Raw genomic sequence first — 26,903 nt, forward strand, 5'->3', positions numbered from 1 at the left:
GCACAGACTAGAAAGATCTAAAAGCATACAATTATAATAAAGTAGGATTCGAGAGGAATAGAGAATTAGCTTTCAAGGCGATTCCCTCTGGCCACTGCCAAACCGAAAATCGAATCGGAGTTTGGACTGGACTCAACATTGTCAAAAGATCGATCTAATATTTCTCACAACTTGGCTTAGAACCTAGACAAAAATATTTACGACAAGCGTGACTCGCATTCTCTATGCTATGTCATTTCATTTCCACTTCCGATGCACCGCGCAGTTCATGTATTTTTTGTAAGATTTAAGGCGGCAACTATGAACTTGCATACGCAAATTAAATAAAGCTTACTACATAACTACATTGCAATTGTATACATACAGCCTGTAAGGCAATACAAAATATAACCTTTACCATTTAGGCACTATATGTACTATATATATATAATATATACAGTATGTTTATTTTATTAAAATGTTGGACACAGGATGAGAAAATTAGAGATAAAATAAAAATAAATACTTTTCAATTAATATATTAACAATTTCAATTGGCTTCAAACATTCGACTCCCGCCTTAAAAGATTTTAACGCGTTTCACATCTCATCTTACTATTCATCTTTATCTACTGCAGTACACGGTTGACTAGAAACAAATATCCATTTTAAATGCCTGTCTCGCTTTTGCTTGTTAAATTGTTCTCACTTTTAATGTGTGATAATGGCTTCAATGTGTCTTTCATCTCTGGGGTCATAGGTTCAACCCCTGGCTTCACACCCATGGAATTTCTGTCCATGTCTATGTTTTAACACTTGCTCGTGTACAACAATGTTAGTCTTACTTGCTTATTGTAAATGATCACAGAACAGATATAGAAATCTGAGATCCATACCTAAAAGGTTTAGTGGCATTGGTATGTTTGAGAGCATAAATAAAATAAAATTTGCATACTAATATGCTCAAAATGGCTCTTCATCAGACATAAAGTATAAATTTTCAACTACAGGAAGTTTTAACTTTGTTTCAATTACATTATCTTCTAAACATGATTTATTTTCTGTATGAGTTTTCATGTGATTTTCTAAACAGATTTTTGTAGTATACTTGTGATTGCATACTGTACACTGAAATATAGCATCAGCATGAAAACGTTTCAAATGACCAGCTTTGCGAGATGCTGATACAAATTTCTGTTCACAGTAGTCACATTTATATGGCTTTTCTCCAGTATGTGATCTTGTATGATACAATAATGACTCTTTGGTAACAAACTTCCTACCACAGACATTGCATGGAAATTTTTTATCCTGAGTATGTTTAATTATATGAGCTTTTAATCGGCTTGGTGCCCAAAACCTTTTCTTACACCACTCACATTCATGTGATTTATAATTTAAATGCTCATGTTGAATATGAACTCGTAATGTTACTTTCTGAGTATACCTTTTATTGCAATAATCACAAGTGAATTTTGCATCTGACGGTGAAGCTCTAGATATTTGTTTACATATATTTAACTCATAATGCTTTTTATATGTAGATTGGCTTTTATAGACCCGTCCACAATCTTTGCAAACTATTTTAAAATAGTGACTAATTTCATGCATTTTCAATGTATGGCGATTATTAAATGTTTTACCACATTCACTACATACAAGAGTAACATGACTTTCATCTTTATGAGATTGTAGTAAGGCCATTGAACCAAAACACCGTTTACAAATTGTACATTCATAGTCTTTAGGTGCATGAACTCTAATGAAGTGGTTTCTTAAATTGGATATTGTAGGATAAATTTTCAAACATTTTTTACATTTTAAATTCAGTCTATCATTTCTATCATAAAGCATATCTTGTGTTTGTATCTTTACTGAGTACTGTTTCTTTTTATTCTCTACTATTTCATTTTTCACTATATCTGTTTTAAAATGTTGATCTTGAATTAAGGAGTCAATTCTTTTCAATGCTAATTTGCTAGACGGAGCAATTTTTTTGTGGTAATACTTTTCTAAACTGTAGTGTTTTGTATCTACAACAAGAAATAAACTCTTTTGATCATCGTAGTATGATTCCAATTTAATATTATTAAGGAGACTGTCAAGAATTTTATTTAAAGATGTAAAATTCTGTTTCGTGGTGTTGATAAATTTATAACTATTTACTGCTATTCTTATACAAGTTTTGCATATGGTTTTGTTTGGTGATAGTTTATGACAAATCTGAAAAAAGATAGCATTTATGAAGTTATTAAGGTTTTGAGTTACAGTTTTAAATATAATTAATAGAAGAATAAATATTTCTGCTTTATTACCTCATCACCCAAGACGAGGGTTAGTATATCTAATAATTTTAAGGAGCTTTCTGTATTATTCTCACAAACCGTAACCTCTTCATGTAATTCTGACTTCGTCTCATTAATGATAATTTTGAAACACAGAGCGCAATACTCATGTCCATTTAATAATGTCGCAAGTAAGTTTGCCAATGCCATATTGTAGGTGCAATTTTATTGATTTAACAATAAAATTGCGATTACACTACTCCTAAGAAATAATTATTTATAGTAAATTATTAATTTTAAGTTTCAGTCTACAATACTATAACGTAAATCGTAATAAATATTGCAATATTTTAAAGATACACTTTTAGAACTTTGTACATTAGAAATCTGTCAGCACTCATCAGTCATCAGTCAAGTATAATGGCACGCACGCATGAAGTACTCTGTACTGAGCGGCGCGCGACTAGCTTTTAATTAGAACTGTCGGCGACAATTAAGAATTTTGTGCATTGTTCAAAATTTGTTATAATAGGATAACCGATCATAAAAAATGAGTCGATCTACTTTATGTTTCATATACGACAATTATTTTGTGTATGAAAATTATTATGATACGGTTTTAGTAAGAAAGTAATTGCTGAAGATAACTTTAAGTTATGGCTAAAAAAATATATTTGTTGTTAGCAAACATTAATTCACATTTATTTGTACCTATAATTTGTTGGTGTTTCTACTCCTAGGTTTTTAAGCTACTACCACTATTATTACATTACTTATTAGTTCATATTGGGTTTTTACAAATCACAACTTCTTTATTGTAATTATTACGCGCTCATGAGATATCGGCACCTGCTTGTGGACAAATTATAATCAACCAATATTGGTCACAGAGGTCAAAAGGTAAGTAAGGCAGGGCAGGGAACTGCCCCCACACGGTCTTTTGCCTACTATTAGGATATTTCCTTTTTTTTCGCACAAAAGCGTAACACAGAAATGCAACGTCTCTTGTCAAAATTTTCAATGGGAACTATCCATACCATACACAGTATGTTGTTGTTGTAAAAACGAATAAACATACAGTCCAAACGGCTTATCAGATGTAATTCAAATTTTGCTAATCGTTTAATATCGTTGATCCCTAAAAATTATCATGGCAATGACATAAACTACGCAATGTTATTTAAATTTTAAAAATATAAATCAAAATGTATAGTTTAAATTTAATACAAATTCCTTTGGCGGTAGTAGGTCACGTTTTTTAAAGGTGATTCTGTCTCAAAACCAATATAACTTATCAATAAGTCAATTGTCAACAGGATATCAACTTATAAAGTGAAAATAAAAAAATCAGTTTCTTGATTTCCTGTGTTCCAGGGTTATGTGTGACTTTTAATAGTTTCCTTTTAAATTAAATTTTAGTTAAAGTTAAATAAACAATAATGCTGTTTTAATAAAACATTGTGCACTTGGTATCGGTGTTTTAAAGAGGTAAAGTTGGGAAACAATTTAATTCTTTCTTTTTAAACGATAATATTTTAGGGCTATGGACTTTATTACGCTAACAGAATCTAATAATCCGTTCCAAAATAATAATAAAAAATTAGTAAAATATAATTTATTTGTGTGACTAATTACACATTACCAGCAGCAGCTGTCTAACAGCAGTTGCTAAATAGGTTTGATAGAATCTATAATTACTCAATAGGTAATATTATATTAGCTATCTAATCCTGATATTTACATAATCATAAGGTATATATACCTATATACATATAGGTTTGTAAGTTTAATTTATAGGGTTTTTTGTATAAAAGTTCAGTTTATTTTAAGCTTTAAAAATAAAATGTTCAGAAAATTCAGATCATCTTTTAAAGTGGTTTACCTAATTTTAACAATATTATGAATAGACGACAAAAAGGAAAAGATTTGAGATTTTGTATGTTTGAATTGCATAAACTTAACTCCAATTTCGTTAGTTCTTATCAAATTAGGAAGTCTTCGATAGGCTAATATTACTTGTAAATTATTATATAAAAAAGGTCCAGCCTGTTCACAATGTGATTTGCAATTGTTTCTCATGTGCTGTATTTCATAATGTGCATAATGTAACTGAAATTATTATTTACATTAAGTAACATTTATACTTGATATAATATCTTAAGTTATCTAGCTCTATCTATATAACTTATTATGGCCATACATTTATTAAATATTATGTTAATCTTTTAAACAATAATTTGAATACTTACATATTTAAATTATTGTTTAAAAGATTTTAGTATCAAATTTTTCTTTACTACAGTAAAATACATATTATTACACAAAATTTATTATATTATTCTTAGGGCTTATTAGACTGGACACTTGCACTAAGGAAAGTTGTATATATGAATTGTGTTTATATTCAAATTAAATCTTAAAGTGTATATTAACTTATAATAACTAATAAAATAAACAATATTAAGAAGTTTGAGTTTCAACACCAAATTTAAATGTATATTTTTGTGTATTTAATATGTCATGAAGAATTGACCATTATGTTTCACTTAAAACTTGGTCACTTCAGTGGCTAATGTGGTTAAATATTGGGTAAAAGAATTTTGTTTTAATTTTGGAAACCTAATAATTTTCTCCATATTAGGATAATCAGATTTACTTAACAAATATATTTAATAGACAAATCATATAAACAATTTGCTTCATTTACTTATTTAATTACTGAAGAAGCTCATGAATATTATTACAATATAATTTTATTGAAGGCAGCTAATAGGAATGTTGAGACAGGATATTGAAAAGCGAATTTCCGTTATAGCATTTAGAGCAGCTTTTAATGGATTTAGATAATTACATTTTAAAATGATGAATGTTGACGACTAAGTAGCTATATGCCCTTCTTAATGAGGTATAACATGTTTTCATATTTTTAGGGAATTTTTGTCATTTATGATAAGTGTGTGTGTGCATTGTGTATGAAAATTTACAAACTAAACTTCTCATGTAACCTTCATATTATTTAGCATTCCAAATAAACGTTTTTACAAGTGTCGCTTCTTGTGTCGATACTTTATGTTAAAGATCGCAAATACAATTTTAGTCAAATCAAAATTTATTAATTCATCTAGGTAACTGAACAGTGTACACTTATGAACGTCAATAAAAAAAGTTTAAAAAAGGAACATCTAAAATTACCTTAACTACCAGTTCCTAAAATCAAGAGAGTCAAGCGGATGTGAAGAACTGGCAAGAAACTCTCCGCCACTCTTTTTATGAAGTTTTCGTGTTATGGAACTGCAACCATTTTACTTACTTCACATGTAACATTAAAACGAAATGTCATAATAAAGCGATTTGCTACAAAATATGTCTTTACAAATTTTTTGTTCCATGGACAGTTTAGGAGATATTCCCAAAAACGTGTTTTCACCCCTTTTTCCAATTTGGGGGCCGGGAGACTTGGGCGCCGACCCCAAACTTGGGTTTAAACTTGTATTGCCACCCCCAACATGTTCCATAAATAAAATTGCGTGCTCTATCAAATGTTCAGTTTTGCCCTCAAATTGTAACATTTCAATGGACTGTAGTCATGGTGTATTCGAGACATTACTTTGTAATTAAAACTTCCTCACTTGCCAGATTTTACTGACGATATTGATTTATTTCTAACTAGATTTTGGCGATTTACCAAAAAGACACTTCAAAAAACTTCCGTGTACGATTTATCTATTTAAAACTTGTGTGTTAAATAAATTAACGATTTTTTTAGCCATGATTCTACCTTAATTTTATCGTAATGTTATCCTGTGAATGAATAAATACATCATTAAATTTATATTCGATTATAACGTGTACGTTTTAAGATTATTTTTGACCTGGCATTGTTGACGAAAAATGCAGTCTGCCAGCTTCTTATTAAACGATCGGATGTGTGTGATTTTAATATATTTAATTAAGAATGAAGCGGGTTTTGAAGCGTCAGCAACGGGTATACGGTAAAGTAATTCTCTTTATATTTTATGATATTTGTTTTCTTTTATATCGCATACTAAAACAAAATCGTTTCATTTCAGAACATTATTGCGTTACAAACATTGTAGAAACTAAAAAGCATGTGTCTTATGCAACGGTCGTGTGTTCGCGGTTTAATAACTGCCGATAAGTTTTAGTATAATAATGGGCTATTATAAATATTACTTAGGATTTAGTAAATATACTAATAATTATACCGTATAAAGTGAAATAAAGCACTTGACTTATTAGATTTAAATCATCAAATTAAAAATACGTGTCACAAGCTAAATCTCTAGTTTGACATAACAAAGAGCTGTTAGTTATCTTTGCGTAAAATTTAAAGGTCATTGAACCCAATTATAAGGTCTACTGTCTCGTACAAGTGTAATGTGTAAATTCAAATATTATCTAATTAAGTAGATAGTACTTGTAAATACCAACGAAAACCACTTATCAAGTTACGGATGACCTCAATAAAATTATTGCTTTTGGTGACAAAAATTGCAAAACAGCAGGGTCGGTATTGTTTGTGATGACGTCTAAGCTACGTCATGCGAGGTTGAATGATATGTCGCGGGTGTGACGGACCGCGCCTCCTCAGTACGGATCGGAAAATGCGCGGGAAAGCGCGTCTCGAAAGTTGAAATTCGAATTTAGAGGGTGCTCTGATTGGATGTTCGCATTTGTGTAAAGTTTATTTTAAATATGGATGAGGGTAAGACTAAATATTATTTTATTAATATAAGTATCGCTAGTGTCATTTCCTCAGCACGAAACAGCATTTTTATTTATTGTGACGTCGCCGACGTCGCGTTTGCTATTTTACGTATTATTATAAGTAATATTTTATTTGTAATAAATATTTTAAGCTACACTTTTTTATGAAATATGATGATACTAATTGAATCTTTAAAATTAAAAAAAAATATATATAGTTATTTGAATGTGAACGAACTTAGTAGTGTTTTTCACTATTCCGAATTATGAATTCAAACCTACAAATACATAACAACAATACAAGTTTTAAAATAATTCTATAGAAATCGGCATAAATTTTTTATTAGCACTCAATTTTGTAATTTTATAGGCTTTACGGTAGTGCTACACACATGCACGGTCAAAGCACTGGGTATATGCTCATACAATCCAATTAGAACTAAATTAATTACTTCGGAGAAGAGACACGACACTTAATTACTTCGTGATATTTTGTCTCACAATTTGTACTATCTGATGCTCGCTAATGAATTTTTATCGAACCAGAGTTTGTGAACTTACAGTGTAATGAATATATTATTATAATGAAAATGAATGACACCAGTCTGATGTCTTTTCACATGAAAATCGTCCCTGATAAAACTTTAGTTAACAAGTTCACAAAAATCTCAATTTATTTATGTATATGTAACGTATGAACGTTGATGTTAAAAAAATTAAGGTCTAAATTTACATTTACCACTAAAGTAAATTAGCTAAAAAATTAGGATTAAATTTACCACCAAAGTAAAATAGCTAAAAAATTAGGGTCTAAATTTACATTTACCACCAAAGTAAATTAGCTAAAAAATTTGGGTCTAAATTTAAATTTACCACCAAAGTAAAATAGCTAAAAAATTCAGGTCTAAATTTACATTTACCACCAAAGTAAATTAGCTAAAAAATTAGGGTCTAAATTTACATTTACCACCAAAGTAAAATAGCTAAAAAATTAGGGTCTAAATTTAAATTAACACACCATATGTCAGTCATAGTTCGGGATGTCTCGACTCTATATCTAAAGGCCGATTTACATTATCTTAGTGTTTAGGAGAGTGCTTTAGGATAGTACTTTAGTTGAAACATGTAAACGCTACTTGCTTTAGTAAACGCTACGCTAAAGAACTTGCCTTTCAAGTTGTACTAAAGCACTCTCCTAAACACTAAAGGCCGATTTACATTATCTTAGTGTTTAGGAGAGTGCTTTAGGATAGTACTTTAGTTGAAACATGTAAACGCTACTTGCTTTAGTAAACGCTACGCTAAAGAACTTGCCTTTCAAGTTGTACTAAAGCACTCTCCTAAACACTAAGATAATGTAAATCGGCCCTTACCTCACGTCTGTAAGTTAGTAAACTATGTTTCTTCACTTTTAGATTGCTTATAATCAATTATTCTTAATCATGGAAACTTTGTACTTTGAAAACGCTTGACTGTGTACTAAGTACTTTGAGATGCTCTTGTCTATGGTATTATGGAGTAACACAGAGATTCCCAACGTTGGGGTCCCACAGGGGCCAAATCGATTGTTAAAGGGGCAATTCGAAAATTTATTAAAATTATTTGGAATTTGATTTTCTGCTTTTCATTATGTTTTGAAATTTCTTACTTTGAATCGTCGAATTTTCTTAAGTGAACAATTAAATTTTGTTACATAATATATCATCAGAGTTCTAGAAACGGGTTGAAAAACACTGAACTATACCTCTTCTTAGAATTTTGGAAATAAATTCGTTAAAGAAATACAAGACTTAATAATATAATATATATAACAGAATTTATCAACATAAATTTTGTATTTTTTAGGTATAATGATCCTCAACGACAAGAATTTTATCCGATAAGCCAAAGATATCCTTATCTAGCCTTAGTTTTATTATAAAGTAAATTGTTGTCGTAAAATAATAATATAAAGCCGTAAACAGCTTGTGTTGATAATCCCTATACTTAAAACCTCTTTACTCATTAATTTAAATCAAAGCATAATTAAAAATTTTAATATAGTTTTACGGAAATGAAGCGTAACTTTTACATTATGTTCTATATTAATGTAAGTCGCATTTATTAAGATAACATGTACTTGTACTTTAAAATGGTTTAAGTTCTAACTAATAATTAAGTAAGAGCAGTGTTGGCCTAATGGATTAAGCGTGCGACTCTCATCCAAGAGGTCGTAGGTTCGATCCCCGGCTGTGCACCAATGGACTTTCATTCTATGTGCGCATTTAACATTCGCTCGAACGGTAAAGGAAAACATCGTGAGCAAAACCGGTTTGCCTTAGACCCAAAAAGTCGACAGCTGTCAGGCACAGGAGGCTGATCACCTACTTGCCTATTGGATTGACAAAAGATCATGAAACAGACACAGAAATCTGAGGTCTAGACCTAAAAAGGTTGTGCGCCACTGATTTATTTAATAATGAAGTAAGTGCAAAGTACACCCGTATGGGAGATAAGCACCCTTAATCTGCGAACAGTCCGCGCAATTTAATAAAGAGAATAGACAACCTATATTGTTATGTATGTGTCACCGTAAAATTGTAAACACCGTTAGATTGTAATCTATCTCGCGAGATTATAAACTGTCGAAAGATTGTGAACCTCAACGAACTGCTTACAATTTAACGTATTATTATTCGGTAGTTATATGAAATTGTTGGAAAGTAAAATTAATCTGATTTTGACCAAAGAAGTTTGAATGATAACTAAGTTAGGGTCTGTTTCACAATGTACGGATAAGTTCCAAATTAGCTATTTATTACTTATTGGTAGGATAAACACTATTGTTGCGTTTCACGACTGTCAGATAGCGCTATTCGTCACATAAAGTCCATCATAAGTTATGAGTCCGATGAATGTCAAATAGCACAATTTATCTTCCAAATAATTAATATGTTGCATAGCTATTTGGTAATTTATCCATACATTGTGAAACAGACCCTTAGTGTAGTACAATCTACCGAATAATAATACGTTAAATTGTAAGCAGTAAGCTGAGGTTCACAATCTTTCGACAGTTTATAATCTCGCGAGATAGATTACAATGTAACGGTGTTTACAATTTTACGTTAACATATGTAAACATATATTGTTCCACGCCTTGAAATCTCAAAATAACACCCGAAAATTGCAAAGATATTTTTTGGACAACCTGGGGTGTGATTGCTTGGCTCTATAAATTTCATATATGTAACATATAAAATGTTTTCATTTCGTTTTATTGATTTTTTTCCCCTTAACTATTTACGTATAGTTTCTAAGTAAAGGAATCTGTACTGTGGTCCATGTAGGCCTTCAAGATGAAACACATTAGTGTTTTTTGTATTTTTTGTACTCTTAGTTAATGTATAAAATAAAAATAAAATGAAATATGTTTATTATGGAACATAAGATACAGGTATCACTTATTCCACGTCATTAAATTTGAATTTGTAGGCATCCCTACTCATCGGCAAAGAAGACAGAGGGTGTAGGCCGAGAGAAAAAGCCGGCGTAAAAAACTCTCGGTACTCTATTAAAATATCATCAAACAACACTTATTTTAATACAAATATCGCAAATTAATTAGAAGTAGCCTGTCTAGCACTAGTCCCAGGCCCTTTTATCAACTGGATAATCGTTAACTTTATAGTAAGACTTTTAACACAGCTTATCTTTAATACATTTCTTAAATTTATTAAAAGGCAGAGATAAAAGAGGCTCTGGGATTTTATTAAAGAAGAGTATCCCTTTTCCCAAAAAAGAATTACTAGCTTTAGATAGTCTAGTACGGGGAAATTGCAGCCTGCGTTTGTTCCGATTATTAACATTGTGCGTATGTTCTATTCTAGTAAACTTATCACTATTGTTGTATACATTTTACGTTTAAGCATTATTAAAAATAAAAAGAGTCAAATTCCAATAGATTTTTTAAGTATGGAAGTCAGACACCGCTGTCTCGCATAAAGGCAGTGATGCCAACTCCTGCAGAATGTTTACCTTAAGACCTACTTCCAATTCTTGGAGTATTTCCATCTCGGCTAATTTTATCTTGTGTTATTTTTTAATTGTATTCTGTAAATAAAAGTATACATTGCGGATAAATGGTGTAGCTGTCATATAACTTTATAAATAACAGGTACTTGTAGATTGTTTTCCTCAATATGAAGGTCAGGTTTTATTATATTCATCGTGAAATACTTTATTTAAAAAATATAATACTAATCATACAGATGCTAGTCGCCATATTAGGGAAATCGATGTATTGTAGATGACCAGCTCCTCTTCCTTGGTTCATATATACCAGTGCAGTAGCAATCCCCCACTACAACGCGGTGAACCTGGACCGCGTTATAGGAAATTGTACAATAGGAGTATTTCATTTTATTTTATAATAACACCGATAATTATGGACTTGACAAATCTTTATAAATTTCACACTACAAAAATCATACTTGAGAAATCTCCGCGTTTTATGGAAGGCGGAAAACGCGTTATAACTATACAATACATAATAAAATAAGAATAGAAACATTATTGTCACTTTGACATTAATATATATATTTCTATAGAAATAGTATTACGATACCGTTTCAAAGCAGTTTTTATCATCGCACAAATAATAGCACGTCTGGGGTCTTCCCCTGCGAAAATACTTTATATAAAAATTCATTGTTTTTATGCTGTGTTGTTATATTTCTCTGTGAAGTATAAATTGTCTTTCTTTGTCGACCAGCCCTATTACTCCTGACTTTAATCATGAGGTTGTCACATCAGCGCTACGGATATTGAGAGAATTATCTGTTTTTTTTTGTACTATTTAAGTGTTCTTCTTTTTTAATTTTCATTGTACTTTCTTCGCAACGTTGTGCCTAGGCTGTTAACAAACTCATCATTATCGCCATTTGGTTATGATGGAGCAAAATCCGAGCCCAGCCGAGTAGGTCACCAAAGGACAGGTATACATTTAACAATTTGACGGTTTCACTTCGATAGATTACAATCTATCGAATAATAATACGTTAAATTTTAAGCAGTACGTTGAGTTCTCAATTTTTCGACAGTTCACAATCTCGCGAGATAGAATACAATCTAACGGTGTTTACAATTTTACGGTGACATATACATGCACCAAACTTCTGTCCCACGGGGGGTTGTATTTTGTTTGTTTTGTCTATTGAGTTGAGAGTTACAGAGTACAAACACGTAGAAATAGAATCTTATGCTACTAAGACACCGTGATATGAAATTTATTATTATAATTTATATAATCGTTGGAACCTCGGGGCCTCCACAAAAGAGACTTCGAAAAAAAAAAGTTTTAAATTCCCTTAGTAAACAGCATCTCTTTTGATGTATTTGTATATGTTTGTTAAATACTAAAAAATCTATTTGGTTTCACAATAAATTATTGATTGAAAAGCTCGACTACAAATTTTTTTTAATTTTATTTGGAAAATAATTGGTTTTCCCGAGGCCACCAGACAAGCAATCACAACATATTCGTAACGTGTTTGTTTCGTTATGTTTTTTTGCTTGGTCTGTTCAGACGAAACCTTGAACTTCACGTGTAAATAAAGTCAAGTTGGCGATCTGCCAAAAGCTTAAGTGGCTTATACGACAAAGCCTCTATATGAGATAAATTTGTATGAAAACATTGTTTTTTGTGAACTTTTTGTTACAAACGCATTTGATATGAATGTTTTTAAGTAGTTTTGCACCGTTTTGTAGACCGTACCCTTGTAGCAATTTTAACAGGCAGGCGTTATAAATTATCGTATGTAATGCCAGTGACTTGATTGCAAAAGCTTCCAGATTTCAATGCATATAAAACCTAAATGTTCTTTGAACTAAGATAATTTAAGAAGTTAAATACAAGTACACACAGCACCTTTTTTATTATTGCTCTTTACGCGACACATATTATGAAATAAAGCGAAAAAATAACAACTATTTTCATTCTAATATTACTATATTTATTCTATAGTCAAATTGTTTTGAGTTTGTTACAAGGACTTTGATTTATTATTTCTATAGATTCCATTTCACTCTCTGCATAGGTATTTTTATGTTCAAGAGAAAATTACGATCTCTCATTAAATATATAATTATTAATTTAAAAAAATCATGTGTCAGAGAAATCAATCGGACTTGCGGACACGGATATTTTTCCGTCACTGTCTTAATGTTCTTTACGAATTTGTTTATCGCCGAACAAAGTCCGCCCATTTATCGCGTTTATGTTAATGTGTCATTCATTGTAATTGTTTAAAGTTTTTTAACGTACACATTAAATACAACACGTATATTGGGGGGCTGTTGAACCTGGGTCATTCTGGCCGATTCTAGAAATATAAAAATTCACACAGAAAATTCGTGCACTGCTAAAAATAACTCTAAATTCACTAATGCGTTAGTAAAAAGATCGTACCTCACCATCGTACCACACTACTGTCTCCTAAGTAAAATGCGTTGTTTAATAGCGTGATTTATTAAACAATGCATAAAGTATTTAGTATTTTTCTAACGGTATATAATCTAACATAAGCTCCTTATTCGCTTGTCAAGTGGTACAAAGTACAAACCTTCCCTTTTCTTGTCTATTCGCAATCTTAGCTCGGCACGTGACGTCATTTTCCCATCATGCTTGTGAATATGTTATCCCCGCTTATGTGATCTTTCTCCACGCTTTTGATAACGTAGACACCATTGTGTCAGATTTGTTGGTACGTACCTACAGGGTATACAGTTTATCACATACAGAGTCTTGGTCTCAACTGGTGTTCGCCATTGACAATATTTCTTTTAGGCTTCTGTTCAATATTATGACACTATCTGGTCAATATATTATTGAACCTTGTTGTATGTAGAAAAAAATATAAACGATTTTAAAACAAATGGTGACTTTCACCAGTATAATACTCGATACAGAACTAATTTGAGCGGACGACCAACCAGGCTCCAAAAGATAAACCACTCCTTACATGGAAATTGTATTCGTTACAACAAACTAATAAATTAGAGAATTATCAAATAAATTCAAAGCTCTCGTTAAACGTAAACTAATTAATAAAGCTTTTTATAAATTTGACAAATATTTAAATGATCCTAATCCTTGGGATTGAATTGCACCAGTTCAAACAATTTGTATGACTCATAACTTAGCGATTAAAGTGTCGGAAAGTTTCTTGCCAGTTCTTCTTGCCCGCTCTACGCCCTTGACTTGGGAACTAGTAGTAATTGTAAATGTAGAATTAATTTAACTTGTTTCTGACGATTCATAAGTGTACTTGTTTACCTATATGATCAAGTTATTTTGCGTTTGAGTTTGTGACTTATACATCTATCCTGTGCACCAACAGACGGTAATACCACCTCAGGGTTAAAAGTTAATACTATTTGTAATAAATTGATATGGAAAATTACGATTTACTTAGTATTTCTTAACAGAGAATATCGCTATAGCTTAAGATTAACGACTAGCGATAAGTGTTAATGACTTTGATAACAATGTGGAAAATTTTAACGTATTTGTATTCATTTAATAAATTTATTTATTTATAAAAACTTGCCAACGCACACTGATACATTGATAAAAGAAAAAAAATACAATGTGTCAAGCACTTACAGGCAAACATAGCATATAAGAAGTAATAAAATTAATTAAGCAAAACAATAATATAATTTAAATAAACATTAAACGAAAATCGCTCTCAAAATGTGAGGTGAACAACTATGGATGTCCAGATCCAGCTCGTTTAACAGAATGCTCAATCTGGGGGTCTAGCCATATTGGTGTCGAAAAGTATTCTACATACACTACCGCTTTTGCGTAATCGTACTGTCGAAAACGCTTCATTCGTAGCCAAGAGGCATGTCGATACATTACCGCAAAGTCGACAGCGTAGATGCGAGCTGCTGTTCGTAGCACCTTATTCCGTCATATTGTCTCTGGGTTAAATGTATTCCTAATGTCACTTTTATAAACAAATAAAAGTTAAAACTACAATATTATTGTAAATTTGCAATAATTGCAAATTCCAATTATTGGAAGCTGCAAAAGGGACATTAGAATGTCAGCAAGGTCGGAACAATTTTCGATTTAAGTGGAATTTACGGAAGGTGCAAAGTGAATAGGTATATGAATTTTAATTGCATGTTTAAATTAATTATGGTTTGTTTCATGTTTTCTCAGAAATTTTAGGCTAAATACAAATAAATACAATATTTTGAAATTGCATAATTGCGATATATAATAATTAGTACCTAGTACTCATACTTTGATATTTTTAGGATTTGACCTCACAACTTATCTGCAAAATGAAGAAGCAACATGTTTAGTTACCGCTTAGAAGAAACAATAGAAATAGTACTGTGGATTGATAAATAAAGAGTGAAAATAAGGTTGACTAGAAGTTGATAAATTCCAAGGAATTAAAAAAACAATAGAAAAAAACGTAGACTAGTGTGAACACTGAAATTAGAGATTCAATTTGAAAGCAGATTTATATATCAGTATAGATTTTATCAGTGATTTGCTACTAGTTAATATGTAAATGCAAAAATCTGTTTAAGTAAGAAATGAATAAACATTGTATGTTATGTATTTGTCAGTTTTATTTTTGGTAATTTACCTATGTCTTCTCTAGTAGGAAAAGCCATTAAAGTGGTTAACAATATTAGTTTATTTTACAAGAATATACAGATAATGCATATATGAATGAGCCGTACCTACTAATAGTTAGGTATATTAAACAAACAGGTAGCAAAATAAAAATGTTTCAGTTATGGTTATTTTTTATTAAAATAAGGCACCAAATATCTTCCTTAACATAATTCAGTCTACATAGAAAAATAAGCACATAAGTTGTTACATAAACAACTTATTAAACAATACAGACATTACTACTGAACACACACAGGTGCACCAAATTCAATGCATTACTACCTAATGTAGATGTATTCATATTTATATATGTAGATAATTAACTAATAAATGTAAGTGTTAATTTGCAGCAATGTCAATATCTTGTTTGTGTGCTGTCATATACAAAAAATGGTTCAATTCATAAAACCTAATGTTAGATGTTGTGATGATTTCATAAAATTACTATGATACCTACAGTTACTATGAATACATCCTGGGTGATTAAAAATTAGAGATTGTTTCCTTAACACAACAATTGTAAATAATAATAGTTATTGTAAAGATATAATTCTTCCCAAAATCTACAAATGCAGTTTGTTTATAATTATATCTCATTAACATTCAAACTGCTGAACTTATTAAGATTAAATGTAGAGGAACATAGTTTCAGTTACTGTTTTCTGTTCATGAGGTAATGTTACTTAACCAACCATTATTTCATACTCCACTTGTCTTATTTTTTACATTATTCATAAAATGCTTCATTCCCCTTTATCAAATTCATTTTCAGGTACGTAATATAACACTTAAATTAATTAAAAGATAAGACTTTAATAAATCTTGTCCATTTGTGGGTTTTTTTAATATTTTTTCAGTTGTCTTATTAGCTTCTATTTTTCTGAAAAGAAAATATTTTAGTTAGTACTTTGATCAAATAGAAAACTGACAAACTAAACTGTAAGATCGGTCCAAGGTTTGTTCAATAGGTAACTTTAATATTAAAACTCTTTACTTAATTCAAAACTTAAAAATATACTTAATTTGTCACTTTGCTGCTTATTGTCAATTAAAGTTATTAATAACCAAACAATGTCAGTAACTCCCAAGGGACTTGAATTCAAACTTCTCATTCATTAACAATATTATAATAAAGTCTCCAGTATATTGACTTAGTAAATAATTAAAGAAAATATCTGCTTACCATTACTTAGTATTGCTCACTAGATTTTATATTTCCAAAGTTCATAAAGTATAATCCACTTTATTTCATTAATTTAAATCAATATTATATCATTAGCTTCTATTATAATTACAATAAAATATATTTAGAACTTCTAATTATGTTCATTAGTGACTGCTTTCTCATCTGAAATATACAAATAAAATGTACAATCATTTTACTTTGCGATTTCATAATATATGCAATATTAAATGGTATATGTATTTTTCAAATTAAACAACAATTTCATGAACTTACATGCAATATAAATATCAATAAAAGATATCCAATATAACTAGGATTTGCCTCTACTAATTTGCTGATTTTCTTGATATTTTCATATTTATCTGTGTCTATTATGTTATCCTCGCATTGATTCATAGAAAAACTAAAACTCTTAACTTAAAAATATTAACTCTAGTTTAAATTATTATAATTACACGAGAACGTTAAAAAAAGACAGATAACAATTAAAACCAGTCCACAATATGACATGTTTTTAAAACGGTATTTGTACTGAATTATTGCAAACAGCAGCTTTTGAGATCACGCTAAAACATGGCGGAGAAACGCCGTTTTTTCTACACTGCCGAAACATTAATTGGCCGTTGGCTACCGAATAGCGTAAGCGTTAATGTGTGTCTTTTCGTAGCACCGTCATGGCGTCGCTTATTGTATCCCGACTCACGCCTTTAGGGCCTAGGCTACCGACTGTCGACACGAGCTGTCATTTTCATACAAATTTAGTTTTCGACTTTCTACATACACTACTGTTAAGCCATCTTGGCTAGACCCCCTGGACATCGATGAATTTCGGCCAAAACGCGTTCTCGGGAAAGGAGGGATAAATGGAATGATGGGATGTCTGGGATATCTACTGGACTAATTAATATAACTGTTTAATTTAGTAACATTTTTCGTTTGTATGGACCGTATATTAGTGAGTGGGTGAATGGAGATCAGATAAGGCTATAAATGGCAAAAATCAATGTATATGACGATGTAATCGTTCATATAGTGTAATAAATCATGGATTTATGAGTGGCTAATCACGCGTCGAGGTTCAGATATTCCACGAGACAATTCACTATCAATATGATTGCCATACTAATGGGCTTTCATCTGCAAAACATTTCATACGATGATTGATTAGATTTTTAAAGTCAAGGTGCTTTTACAGCGTAACAATTTTTTTACTTAAACAAAAACTTAAAAATCCATGTAATGATGTTAAAAAAAAATTTTTTTTTCTAAATCATCATATAATCGTTTTAATCAATTTGTTTAGATTGATTTAATTGATTTAATCAATTTGTTTAAAAAAAATTTATCAACAAATGGCGGGAATTTTTTTTTTTGCAAATCAATAAATATCTTGTATTAATAAAAAAACGATTATATGATGATTTAGAAAAAAAAAATTTTTTTTAACATCATTACATGGATTTTTAAGTTTTTGTTTAAGTAAAAAAATTGTTATAAACAAAGTATAAATATTTTTTTAACTTTTATGGCACGATCTTGTTAAGTATGTATGTAAGAAAGGCTCTACGAAGCGAAATATTTTTACGACCATTATTTAAACATTTTTTTTCACTTACAATTAAGACGGTCGTTCGAGAAAATTTCGTTAGTTAACAATTATTTAACTTGTTGAAAAATTAACTTTAAGTAAAATTTTCAACGGGAATAAATTAATTATAGTGTTCAGAACACACCATAATTTTTTCAAATTTAAAAAAAAATATTCAATACCTTAAATAAATTAATTAATGTGCCGTAGTCGCTTTTGACGCCACGCGCGAATCCTAAAAATGTCACCCGCAGACCTATTTTCAGCGTTAAATTAACATTATAAATAATGAAGATAGAGTTCTGAGAGTCAGGAGTTTTTTATTAGAAATTTCCTCCTCTTTCAGAATCTTTATTTGAAATTTCTTAAATATTAATAGTTTATTAAATATTGGCAAAAAACTAAATGCTATTATTTTTTCATCTTTAATGGTCTATAACTTTTGCAATTTTTTATGTGCTAATACACGCTTTTAGCACATTTTTCTAGACGTCATTCCGGATCCAATGAGCTATCGCACATAATTTTAAGAGTAGTATCTCTATTTTGTTCCATTTTCAACTTGTCGACTAGACTATTTGATAATTAAACTACTGTGGCACAATATATTATATTGTGTGACTAGGGATGAAACAAGGCTATTTCTAACGAGGGCGAGAGTTGACTGCCCGATCGAAGTATAGGAAACCTTATCGTTACTCTTCAATTGCACAATGAAACAAAACTTTTAACGGTTGGACCTTAACAGCAAAATGCGATGACAACTCTTGCCCTCGTCAGAAATAGCCAAGTTACACCCCTAGTCACACAATATATTCGTTTACTATAATAAGGATTACATTAAGTTTTTATATTTAATATTAGTATACTGTCTCCGACGGAGTAAACGCCAATGAATGCTAGAACGTACACTAATAAAATCCAGGTCGTGATAACCTACTTGTTTTTATATCGGTTAAAAATTAATTACGGTTGCCTGTCCTTTAGTAGAGCAATACTTTACGCTCTTTGTCTACTGTTTTACATTTAAAAAACAATGTTAACTGTCAGACATTTTTGGTTATCTTTTGTATGATATATCTCTATTTTTAAAAAAAATCTTATTTAATAAGCAATAATCAACGCGTGATTTCAAACCCTCATCTCCCGCACGGTGAAGGAATACAGCGTGAGGAAAGAAGCATGCTAGTACTTTAAAGTATGATTATTTAAACGTGGCTTGAGGTGTCTGCATTACGTACGTTAAGACCTTAATAAAGGTTGTAAATTTGTTTCAGGTGAAGAAATGCCGGTGCGCGAGGGTGTGGGGAAGTCGCTGGTGGGAGCCATTGATGATGGGACCAAGACTGTCAGATTTGTTGTAAGTAAATGGTTATAATACGAAGAATCGTAATAGATATATATTGTCTCGAAAATAAGGAGGACCTAACCTTAGCAATTAAAGAGTGGCGAAGTTTCTTGCCAGTTCTTCTTGCACGCTCTACGCCCTTGACTTGCGATCTGGTAGTAAATGTAAATTTACAATTAATTTAACTTCTTTTTTGACGTTCATAAGTGTACTTGTTTACCTATATGAACAAAGATATTTTAAGTTTGAGATTAAACTCTTGTAATGTACTCGCAAATCCTAGGATGAGATTCAGAAATGAGTTGATCACGATCGAAAGTCCCGTTGGTAAAAATCCCAAATGTTTTTGACGTTAGGAAATGTCGTGTGTTAATATAAATATGACTTAATTTTTGCGTAAAATTATCAGTATGATGGATAATACTAGATTGTTGTGTCCTTGACTGATAATGTATGAGCTAGTTAATGAGGATTATTATTATATTATTATCTCTGCTAATTACGATTAAATGTCTAAAACTCATGTATATTTCTATGTATTGTGATCATTACTGAAATTCTTGCACCGACTTGCTTCTTTGACACCACTCAATCGTCAGATTGTCTCAGTGCATTGGATATGTTGAGAACTATAATTGTTAATAATAAAAGCTCATTAATATGTAGCTTATTTAATTTTTAACCTAATTCTTTTAAAGTTCGATAATGTTAACATGGTGAATATGTGCTTTCCATATATTAATGCCAGTAAGTAAAAGTTATCAGTAAATATAAAAGTCATGCAGGCTAACTTAGTAACTTATTGAAAGGTCTTAATAAAACAATGTATATTCGTATCTAGAAAATATAATTCTAGGCTTAAATAAATGTGACACAAACTTAGGAACAACTGATATGATAAGTTTTGTTACCTGTACTATTAATATAATATCGTACTGTTACGACTCCCCAATGCATCCTATATTGCTGACATACCCTAAGCCCTATCCTCGTCATCATTTCTTCCCATGCACAAACAACCTCTCATTTTCCCATCCAGCCAGTCGATCTCCTAGCTCCTGTCCGAACAGACGTGCTAATTTTTAATACTATTTCCTTTGTATTTCTAAATCAATATATTTGTAATTGAATTCATTAAATCTTTTTTTTTAAAAAGATCTTATTATTGTTCTGTGTAACAATTGGTGGCAGCGAAAAGGGATTTTTATAAATCTCGCGTACCCTCCGAGTAGAAGTATCCGCGAAAAGTCCAGTTCCGAAAAATCTAAATTCGAAAGTGCAAAGTTTAAAGTGAAAAGTCTCATAGTGCTATACCCAGAAGTGCAAAAACGAAAGTGTTTTTAAGTGCAGTGCTCTAAGTAAAATCGGCTAATTGCCAAATATGTGTAAAATCGTTGCATATTGCATTATTGTGTTCCTGAACCTGTAAGTGATTTAATTTTAATAACTATATTATCCAGCGTTATCTGTCTCGCGTCGCGTCGAGAGGAAGCTCCAGTCTCGCCATTGTTTATAATAAGATAAAACTGTATTAGTTACACCATAACAACAGACTCTAATTCGACGAATTAATATTTCTTAATACTGCTACTTATTTTGTGCATCCTATTTACGCATATATTTCTTATATAAGTTCTAAATTTTGTTAAAATGTCCACAAAGAAAGATGTCGAATTAAGGTCTGAGAGTAGTATGTCCGAAAAATTAGAGACAAGTGTGTTATTGAAGTTCATAAAACCTTTTGACGGATCTCGTGATAAGTTATGTTCATTTATAAATAATTGCGATAATGCTTTTAAATTAGCCTCTCAAAGTCAAAAGCCCCTTTTGCTAAATTATATACTATGCCAACTCGAAAACAAAGCTGAAACCGCTGCGTCCATTAAAGACTTTGAAAGCTGGGAACAGCTGAGCCAATTTTTACAATCTCAATTTGGAGAGCGCAAGCATTATGCACATTTATTGTTAGACCTACAAGAGAGCCAACAGCTCCCTAACGAATCGGTTAGCCAATACTCCTTGAGAGTGGAATCTAGCCTTTATAAATTATTAACCGAGATCTCACTATCTAATAAGAAAAAGGTCGAACTGTCTGGTAAGATATCCGCTATGGAAGAATTGGCCTTACACAGTTTCATAATGGGCCTTACCCCTAAAATCTCTAATTTTGTTAGGATGAAAAACCCACAGAGCCTTAATGAGGCCACTAACCAGGCTATTTTAGAGGAAAAAATGCAAATGCTTTTAGAAACTAAAACGTCTCAGACCAATAAACAAAATCCCAAATCCTATCCTATGCGCGACGGACGCCCTGTACATAATTTAAATAAACAACCGGCTCCCATATGTCGATACTGTAAGTTCCCGGGACACGTAATTAAAAAAATTGTAGGAAACGCGAATATAATAATAATCGCAATCGTAGTAACTTCAACCGTGCTAGCGACGGCAATAACAGCAACAACAACTTCCAACGCCCCACTACAAGTCGTACAATGAAATTTCCTCACCAGAACAGGGTTCATCACCTAGCAGATGATGAACGCGGACAAGACGAGACGGATGATCATTTAAACGAATAAGGGACTCACAGCGGTGCCCTGTGAGGGTGAGATCTATAGTCCGCACTTGGACTTTGCTCAGACTTACCTTACGAAAAACTTTGCTTAGTGTACACTAAGGTTAAACTATGATTTCGTATTTATAGACATTTTAACGGTTAGATTAAGCTAAGCCCAAGCTAAGACAGCAAATGTCAAAATACAAATTGATGTTTCATTTCATGCAATACTTTGTTTATTATCCTTTAAAAAAGTAAACAATAACAAATATTTAAACATCTAAAACGGTACACATATATCTTCAATTTATTGCTATTTATGTATTTATTTATTTTATTATTGCAATAACTAGAAATTTACGAGTAACCTTTAGAAAATGTATTTAAAGATGGCAATAATTTTGTTACGTAGAACGGATCGCATTGTTTTGGCAACAGCAACAGAGAACTTGTATCAACAATTCAAAAGTTTCAACCGCTTTTTCACTTCTCTGTTTCTGTTTGTTTGAGCATATAAATATTTATTAAAACAACGACTGGCTTTGTGACTTGGACCTGTACCGATCCCGTATACCTACTTAAGACCTACGCTTTCCTGAAGGACTGTGACGTTTTGTGTTTTGGCTTTGATACGAATTTTCAATATCGAAAGTGACAATGGAGAATATAGAGAGAGTTCTAACTTCAATAGAAAACATTGAAACGTTAGGAACTGCAGCCGATATGAATCCCCGTATGCCTAAGCTATATGTTCGGATTTCGGAACGAATACAACCAAAATCCTTTCGAGCTGTACAGTGAGAATGAATTTAAAAGAAGGTACCGTTTTTTTAAACACACGGTACTAAATGTGATCCTGCCACTGATAATTACAAACTTACAACCTTTTAATAACAGAGGATTGCCAATTCTACCGCAATTGCAAATACTTATTGCATTAAGGTTTTATGCAACTGGATGTTTTCAGGTAATATTGTGGTCATAAATATGTATTGTTTTTCGATTTGATATAGACAGTACTTTCAGATTGTCAGTCCAGTGGGCCAGAATGCGTCCCATGCTATTTTTGCTTGTTCTAGGTCACTATCGGACAAATTGTTATTGCCAGTTCACCTTACAGACAGCTATATTGGTATCCTTTGTTTTCTGACGGATCACCTCATTTCTAATTTGATCCTTCAGAGAAATACCAAGCATAGCTCTCCCCATTGCTCACTTAACCAGTGTCAGTGATGTTTCTTCACCATGCATCATCATTGGCAGGACACACTGGTTGAAGACATTTGTCTTCTGACTTTCAGAAGCATAACATATATGTAACTAATAATTATTCCTTGAAATTACAGATGGTGTGTGGTGATTTGAACAGCATAAGCCAATCTTCAGTGTGCTTAATTGTAAATAAAGTTTCCGCAGAGTTGAGTAAATTACTTCCTAGATTTGTGAATTTTCCAAGAAATATGACCACAGTCAAAAGGAAGTTTGAAGAATTAGGAAAATCTAATACGCACCATGGCCTAAATAATATAATCGGAGCTATTGACTGTACCCACATTAAAATTAATAGACCCAGAGGTATCACCCACTCTGAAGCATACAGGAATAGAAAAGGGTATTTTTCTGTAAATGTGCAAGCTATAATAGGGCCTGATCTCGAAATATTTGATATAGTGACTAGGTGGCCTGGAAGTTCACACGACAGCAGGATATTTAGAAACAGCCAGGCGTATGCAAGACTGGTAAATGGTGAACTAGAAGGAGTTTTAGTAGGTGACAGCGGCTATCCAGCACTGAACTTCATGTTAACACCACTTTTGAATCCACAAACAAGAGCTGACAATAATTATAATTATTCTCAATTGAGAACTAGGAATATTGTTGAAAGGTTTTTCGGAGTGTGGAAAAAGAAATTTCCATGTTTGCAGAGAGGACTACGATCAAAATTGACAAATACCAGCAACATAATTATAGCTTGTGCTGTATTACATAATATAGGTATACAGAGAGGGGATGTTTATGACGATGGTGATCTTACTGATCAAACACCAGAAGTCGAACAACACAGAAACAATGAAAGATCTACTACAGGTCTAGCATTCCGGCAATCTGTGATTGCACAATTTAACTAGGTTGGTTTGGTAATAAAGAAAATTAAAACAAAAATTGTTTCATTTTAATCATTTATTTTCAGATTCTTTTTTAAACTGTAAAATTTCTAGTTCTAATTTATATTTATGTCGAAGAAATTCGATTTCTAACTGATTTTTTAGTTTCATGTGTTCCACTTCTATCTCAACTTTTTTTTTGTTGTTGTCTAACTCTTGCCACAGCAATTTTTTTTTAATATCCTCAAATGAAGTTTTATTTTTTCTGATCGCTGATGGTGTAGCTGATAGCTGAGAGGGTTCACTTTTAGTGGTGACCTCAACACTGGTTTCCGTTAACCCAGCTTCATCAGTCCAGTCCTGGCTTGTTCCCGGCTGAATTACAGATTCAAGTGTGGCCTCTATACTGGACACTCTTGCCCTCTTTGGTCTCCAGCTTTCACCGTCGTTGTCATAACCAGTACCAGCTATAAAAGTAAACAGTCAAATAAGTTATCATATAGGTATGTCTTTTATTGGTTAGAATAAGATAACATGCAGGTCAACTAATATACCTGTCCAGAAGTCTGGTAGGGGTGAGAACAGAGTGTTGTCACATACTTTGGGAGAGGCCTATGTTTAGCAGTGGATGTGAGTTGGTTGAAAATGATGAGGAATTATATCTTTGGGAAATGATCTTACCTTCTACTGTAGTTAATGTGTCACAGTCTATTGGCACATCTATTGATGGCATTATTTGTGGCATGACTGCAATCACTTGAGTGTCCATTGGCCCCATTTCAGGCGGTGCTGGTCCTCCTCCTGTCCTCTTCCTTTGGGCTTCAAGGGTTTTGGCATCCCTAGCTTTTGCCTTCATATTTTGCCACATCTTTTTTAATTGTTTAGAATCAGCCTAAAATCGAAAAAAAATTGTACTGAAATATAAAAGTTCATATGACAAACATGAAAATTTTATCAAACCAAAATTTACCACCAAGGTTACATTAGCATTGCTTTGGCTTTGGCTCATTCTATCCTTGTACCTAACTATACTCTAGTTATATATCTATCTTTGTAATTATCGTACAGCATATTGATATTTATAGATAGTGTATGTTGGTGGATTACTTACAGTATGTGACACGTTAGAGTTATTAAATTCTATTGCTAATTCTTCCCAAGCCTCGTGTTTCTTTTTTTGGGAAACGGCGTCCGTCTTCCTGTTCTCTAGAATGCCAATCTTTGACTGAACCAACTGTACAAGCAGTTGCCTCTCATATTCCGAGTAAGGCTTCTGTTTTTTTTTATCCATTTTTTGTGAGCGAGTCCGGTCCGAGTGAGAATAGCCGTGGTCAGTCGTTTAAGCAGGTACAAAATCCGTTGAGCAAGCAAGGTCGTCAGGTAATAAAAGGTAGAAGATTCAGGTAATCGAAAATAACGGTCAACGGATGTGAAGCGATTAGCGAGAGACGAAGTTGGTTTGCTTATATTATGTAGTTTGAATTTTGTTGTCAACATATGCCAGTGCTGCCAGATGACAGATACGATATCACACCAGTTATTTATAAGATCTCTCAAAAATGGGGTTGAACACTTATATAAATAATGTAAATAAACAACAATAGATACCATAATAATGTGTAATTATTTTATTTCATGCATTTCATAGGTATTTATCAAGATCATTTAAAATTTCTTTGAATTCAAATTCTATTTTTCCCAAAGTCTATGGAACTCTGATACCAAATGGCAACACCGTTCATTAAAAACCGACAAAAATAAAAAGTCCAGTAAAAGATATGATGGTAGAGCAAATTTTAGGCCATTATTTTTGTTAGGCTTATAGTCAAAGTTTTTGGTAAGTCGTCGATTTCGTGGACTTGAGATTAAGCTAAGCCAACACTAGGGAGGGATTCGCAGTTTGCTCTATAAATACCGACTGTGTCTTAGCTCGATAGTTAAGTCAGAGTAAAGTCCAAGTGCGGACTATAGATCTCACCCTGAGACCCAAAGTCTTAAATCAAAATCGGTCTTGGCATAATCATGGCACCCACCATTCCACTGTATCCACTGTATCTAGAGCCAAGTCCTATGCACAAGTTGCATCCTCCGTATCCCCTCGCAAAAAGGGAACCACTGAATCGTTTATTAATAATAAACCCACTGTATCCTCTGTATCCCCTCGCAAAAAGGGAACCACTGAATCGTTTATTAATAATAAACCCACTGTATCCTCTGTATCCCCTCGCAAAAAGGGAACCACTGAATCGTTTATAAATAATAAACCCGCTGTATCCTCTGTATCCTCCGTATCCTCTGCATCGAATTCCTCCACCGTGTTTAATGAATCTCGAACTTGTAAAGGTTCTACTACGAAGCAAAAAATAAACAATCCTTTTGTGTCCTCCGCGTCCAGCCTACTTACTAAGCATGTTACATTTGACACTAATGTTTCGAAACCT

General features: G+C 32.0%; 3 protein-coding genes and 1 long non-coding RNA gene across 8 annotated transcripts in view; 2 read left to right on the forward strand and 2 right to left on the reverse strand.

The window, feature by feature from the left end:
- Window positions 1–502: 502 nt before the first annotated feature.
- LOC125052740 (zinc finger protein 197-like) lies at window positions 503–2,658 on the reverse strand. The gene is made up of 2 exons (XM_047653754.1): window positions 2,295–2,658; window positions 503–2,202 (listed from the first exon to the last, which is right to left on the reverse strand). Exons 1-2 carry the CDS (start codon window positions 2,472–2,474, stop codon window positions 943–945), a joined length of 1,440 nt encoding a protein of 479 aa, XP_047509710.1. The 5' UTR covers window positions 2,475–2,658; the 3' UTR covers window positions 503–942.
- A 1,018-nt stretch (window positions 2,659–3,676) lies between these two features.
- LOC125052739 (glycerol kinase-like) overlaps window positions 3,677–26,903 on the forward strand; it is a 41,553-nt gene continuing 18,326 nt past the window's right edge. Inside the window, exons 1-2 of one of the 4 annotated variants that reach the window (XM_047653752.1) lie at window positions 3,677–3,752; window positions 19,727–19,809. In XM_047653752.1, the coding sequence (XP_047509708.1) occupies window positions 19,735–19,809 (75 nt within the window). In that variant the 5' untranslated portion in view covers window positions 3,677–3,752; window positions 19,727–19,734. Of the gene's footprint in view, window positions 3,753–6,179; window positions 6,257–6,862; window positions 6,991–19,726; window positions 19,810–26,903 lie in introns of those variants that run through there. The other 3 variants (XM_047653750.1, XM_047653753.1, XM_047653751.1) reach the window with 3 other exon arrangements.
- LOC125052743 lies at window positions 23,119–24,520 on the forward strand. Its single transcript, XR_007117485.1, has 2 exons — window positions 23,119–23,324; window positions 23,704–24,520. It is a non-coding gene; the product is annotated as an uncharacterized LOC125052743 (long non-coding RNA).
- On the reverse strand, window positions 24,521–26,451 carry LOC125052742 (myb/SANT-like DNA-binding domain-containing protein 3). Of its 2 annotated transcripts, none has more exons than XR_007117484.1 (3): window positions 25,574–26,451; window positions 25,144–25,376; window positions 24,521–24,929 (listed from the first exon to the last, which is right to left on the reverse strand). XR_007117484.1 is itself a non-coding variant. In XM_047653755.1 (3 exons), the coding sequence occupies exons 1-3, from the start codon at window positions 25,751–25,753 to the stop codon at window positions 24,535–24,537; spliced, it is 786 nt and encodes a 261-aa protein (XP_047509711.1). In that variant the 5' UTR covers window positions 25,754–26,451; the 3' UTR covers window positions 24,521–24,534. The 2 variants fall into 2 exon arrangements, 1 of the variants encoding a protein (XP_047509711.1); XM_047653755.1 differs by having other exon boundaries at window positions 25,144–25,354.

Source organism: Pieris napi, chromosome 9, assembly GCF_905475465.1.
Source record: "Pieris napi chromosome 9, ilPieNapi1.2, whole genome shotgun sequence".
Taxonomy (NCBI): domain Eukaryota; kingdom Metazoa; phylum Arthropoda; class Insecta; order Lepidoptera; family Pieridae; genus Pieris; species Pieris napi.

What these genes read in the sequence shown, in the direction of transcription:
- LOC125052740 (XM_047653754.1), bottom strand. Translation starts at nt 2,474, where the DNA reads ATGGCATTGGCAAACTTACTTGCGACATTATTAAATGGACATGAGTAT. An exon ending in CCCTCGTCTTGGGTGATGAG is followed by an intron (nt 2,203 to 2,294) that starts GTAATAAAGCAG and finishes ATCTTTTTTCAG; the next exon opens with ATTTGTCATAAACTATCACC.
- LOC125052742 (XM_047653755.1), bottom strand. Translation starts at nt 25,753, where the DNA reads ATGGATAAAAAAAAACAGAAGCCTTACTCGGAATATGAGAGGCAACTG. An exon ending in ACTCTAACGTGTCACATACT is followed by an intron (nt 25,355 to 25,573) that starts GTAAGTAATCCA and finishes TTTCGATTTTAG; the next exon opens with GCTGATTCTAAACAATTAAA. An exon ending in CACATTAACTACAGTAGAAG is followed by an intron (nt 24,930 to 25,143) that starts GTAAGATCATTT and finishes TTACTTTTATAG; the next exon opens with CTGGTACTGGTTATGACAAC.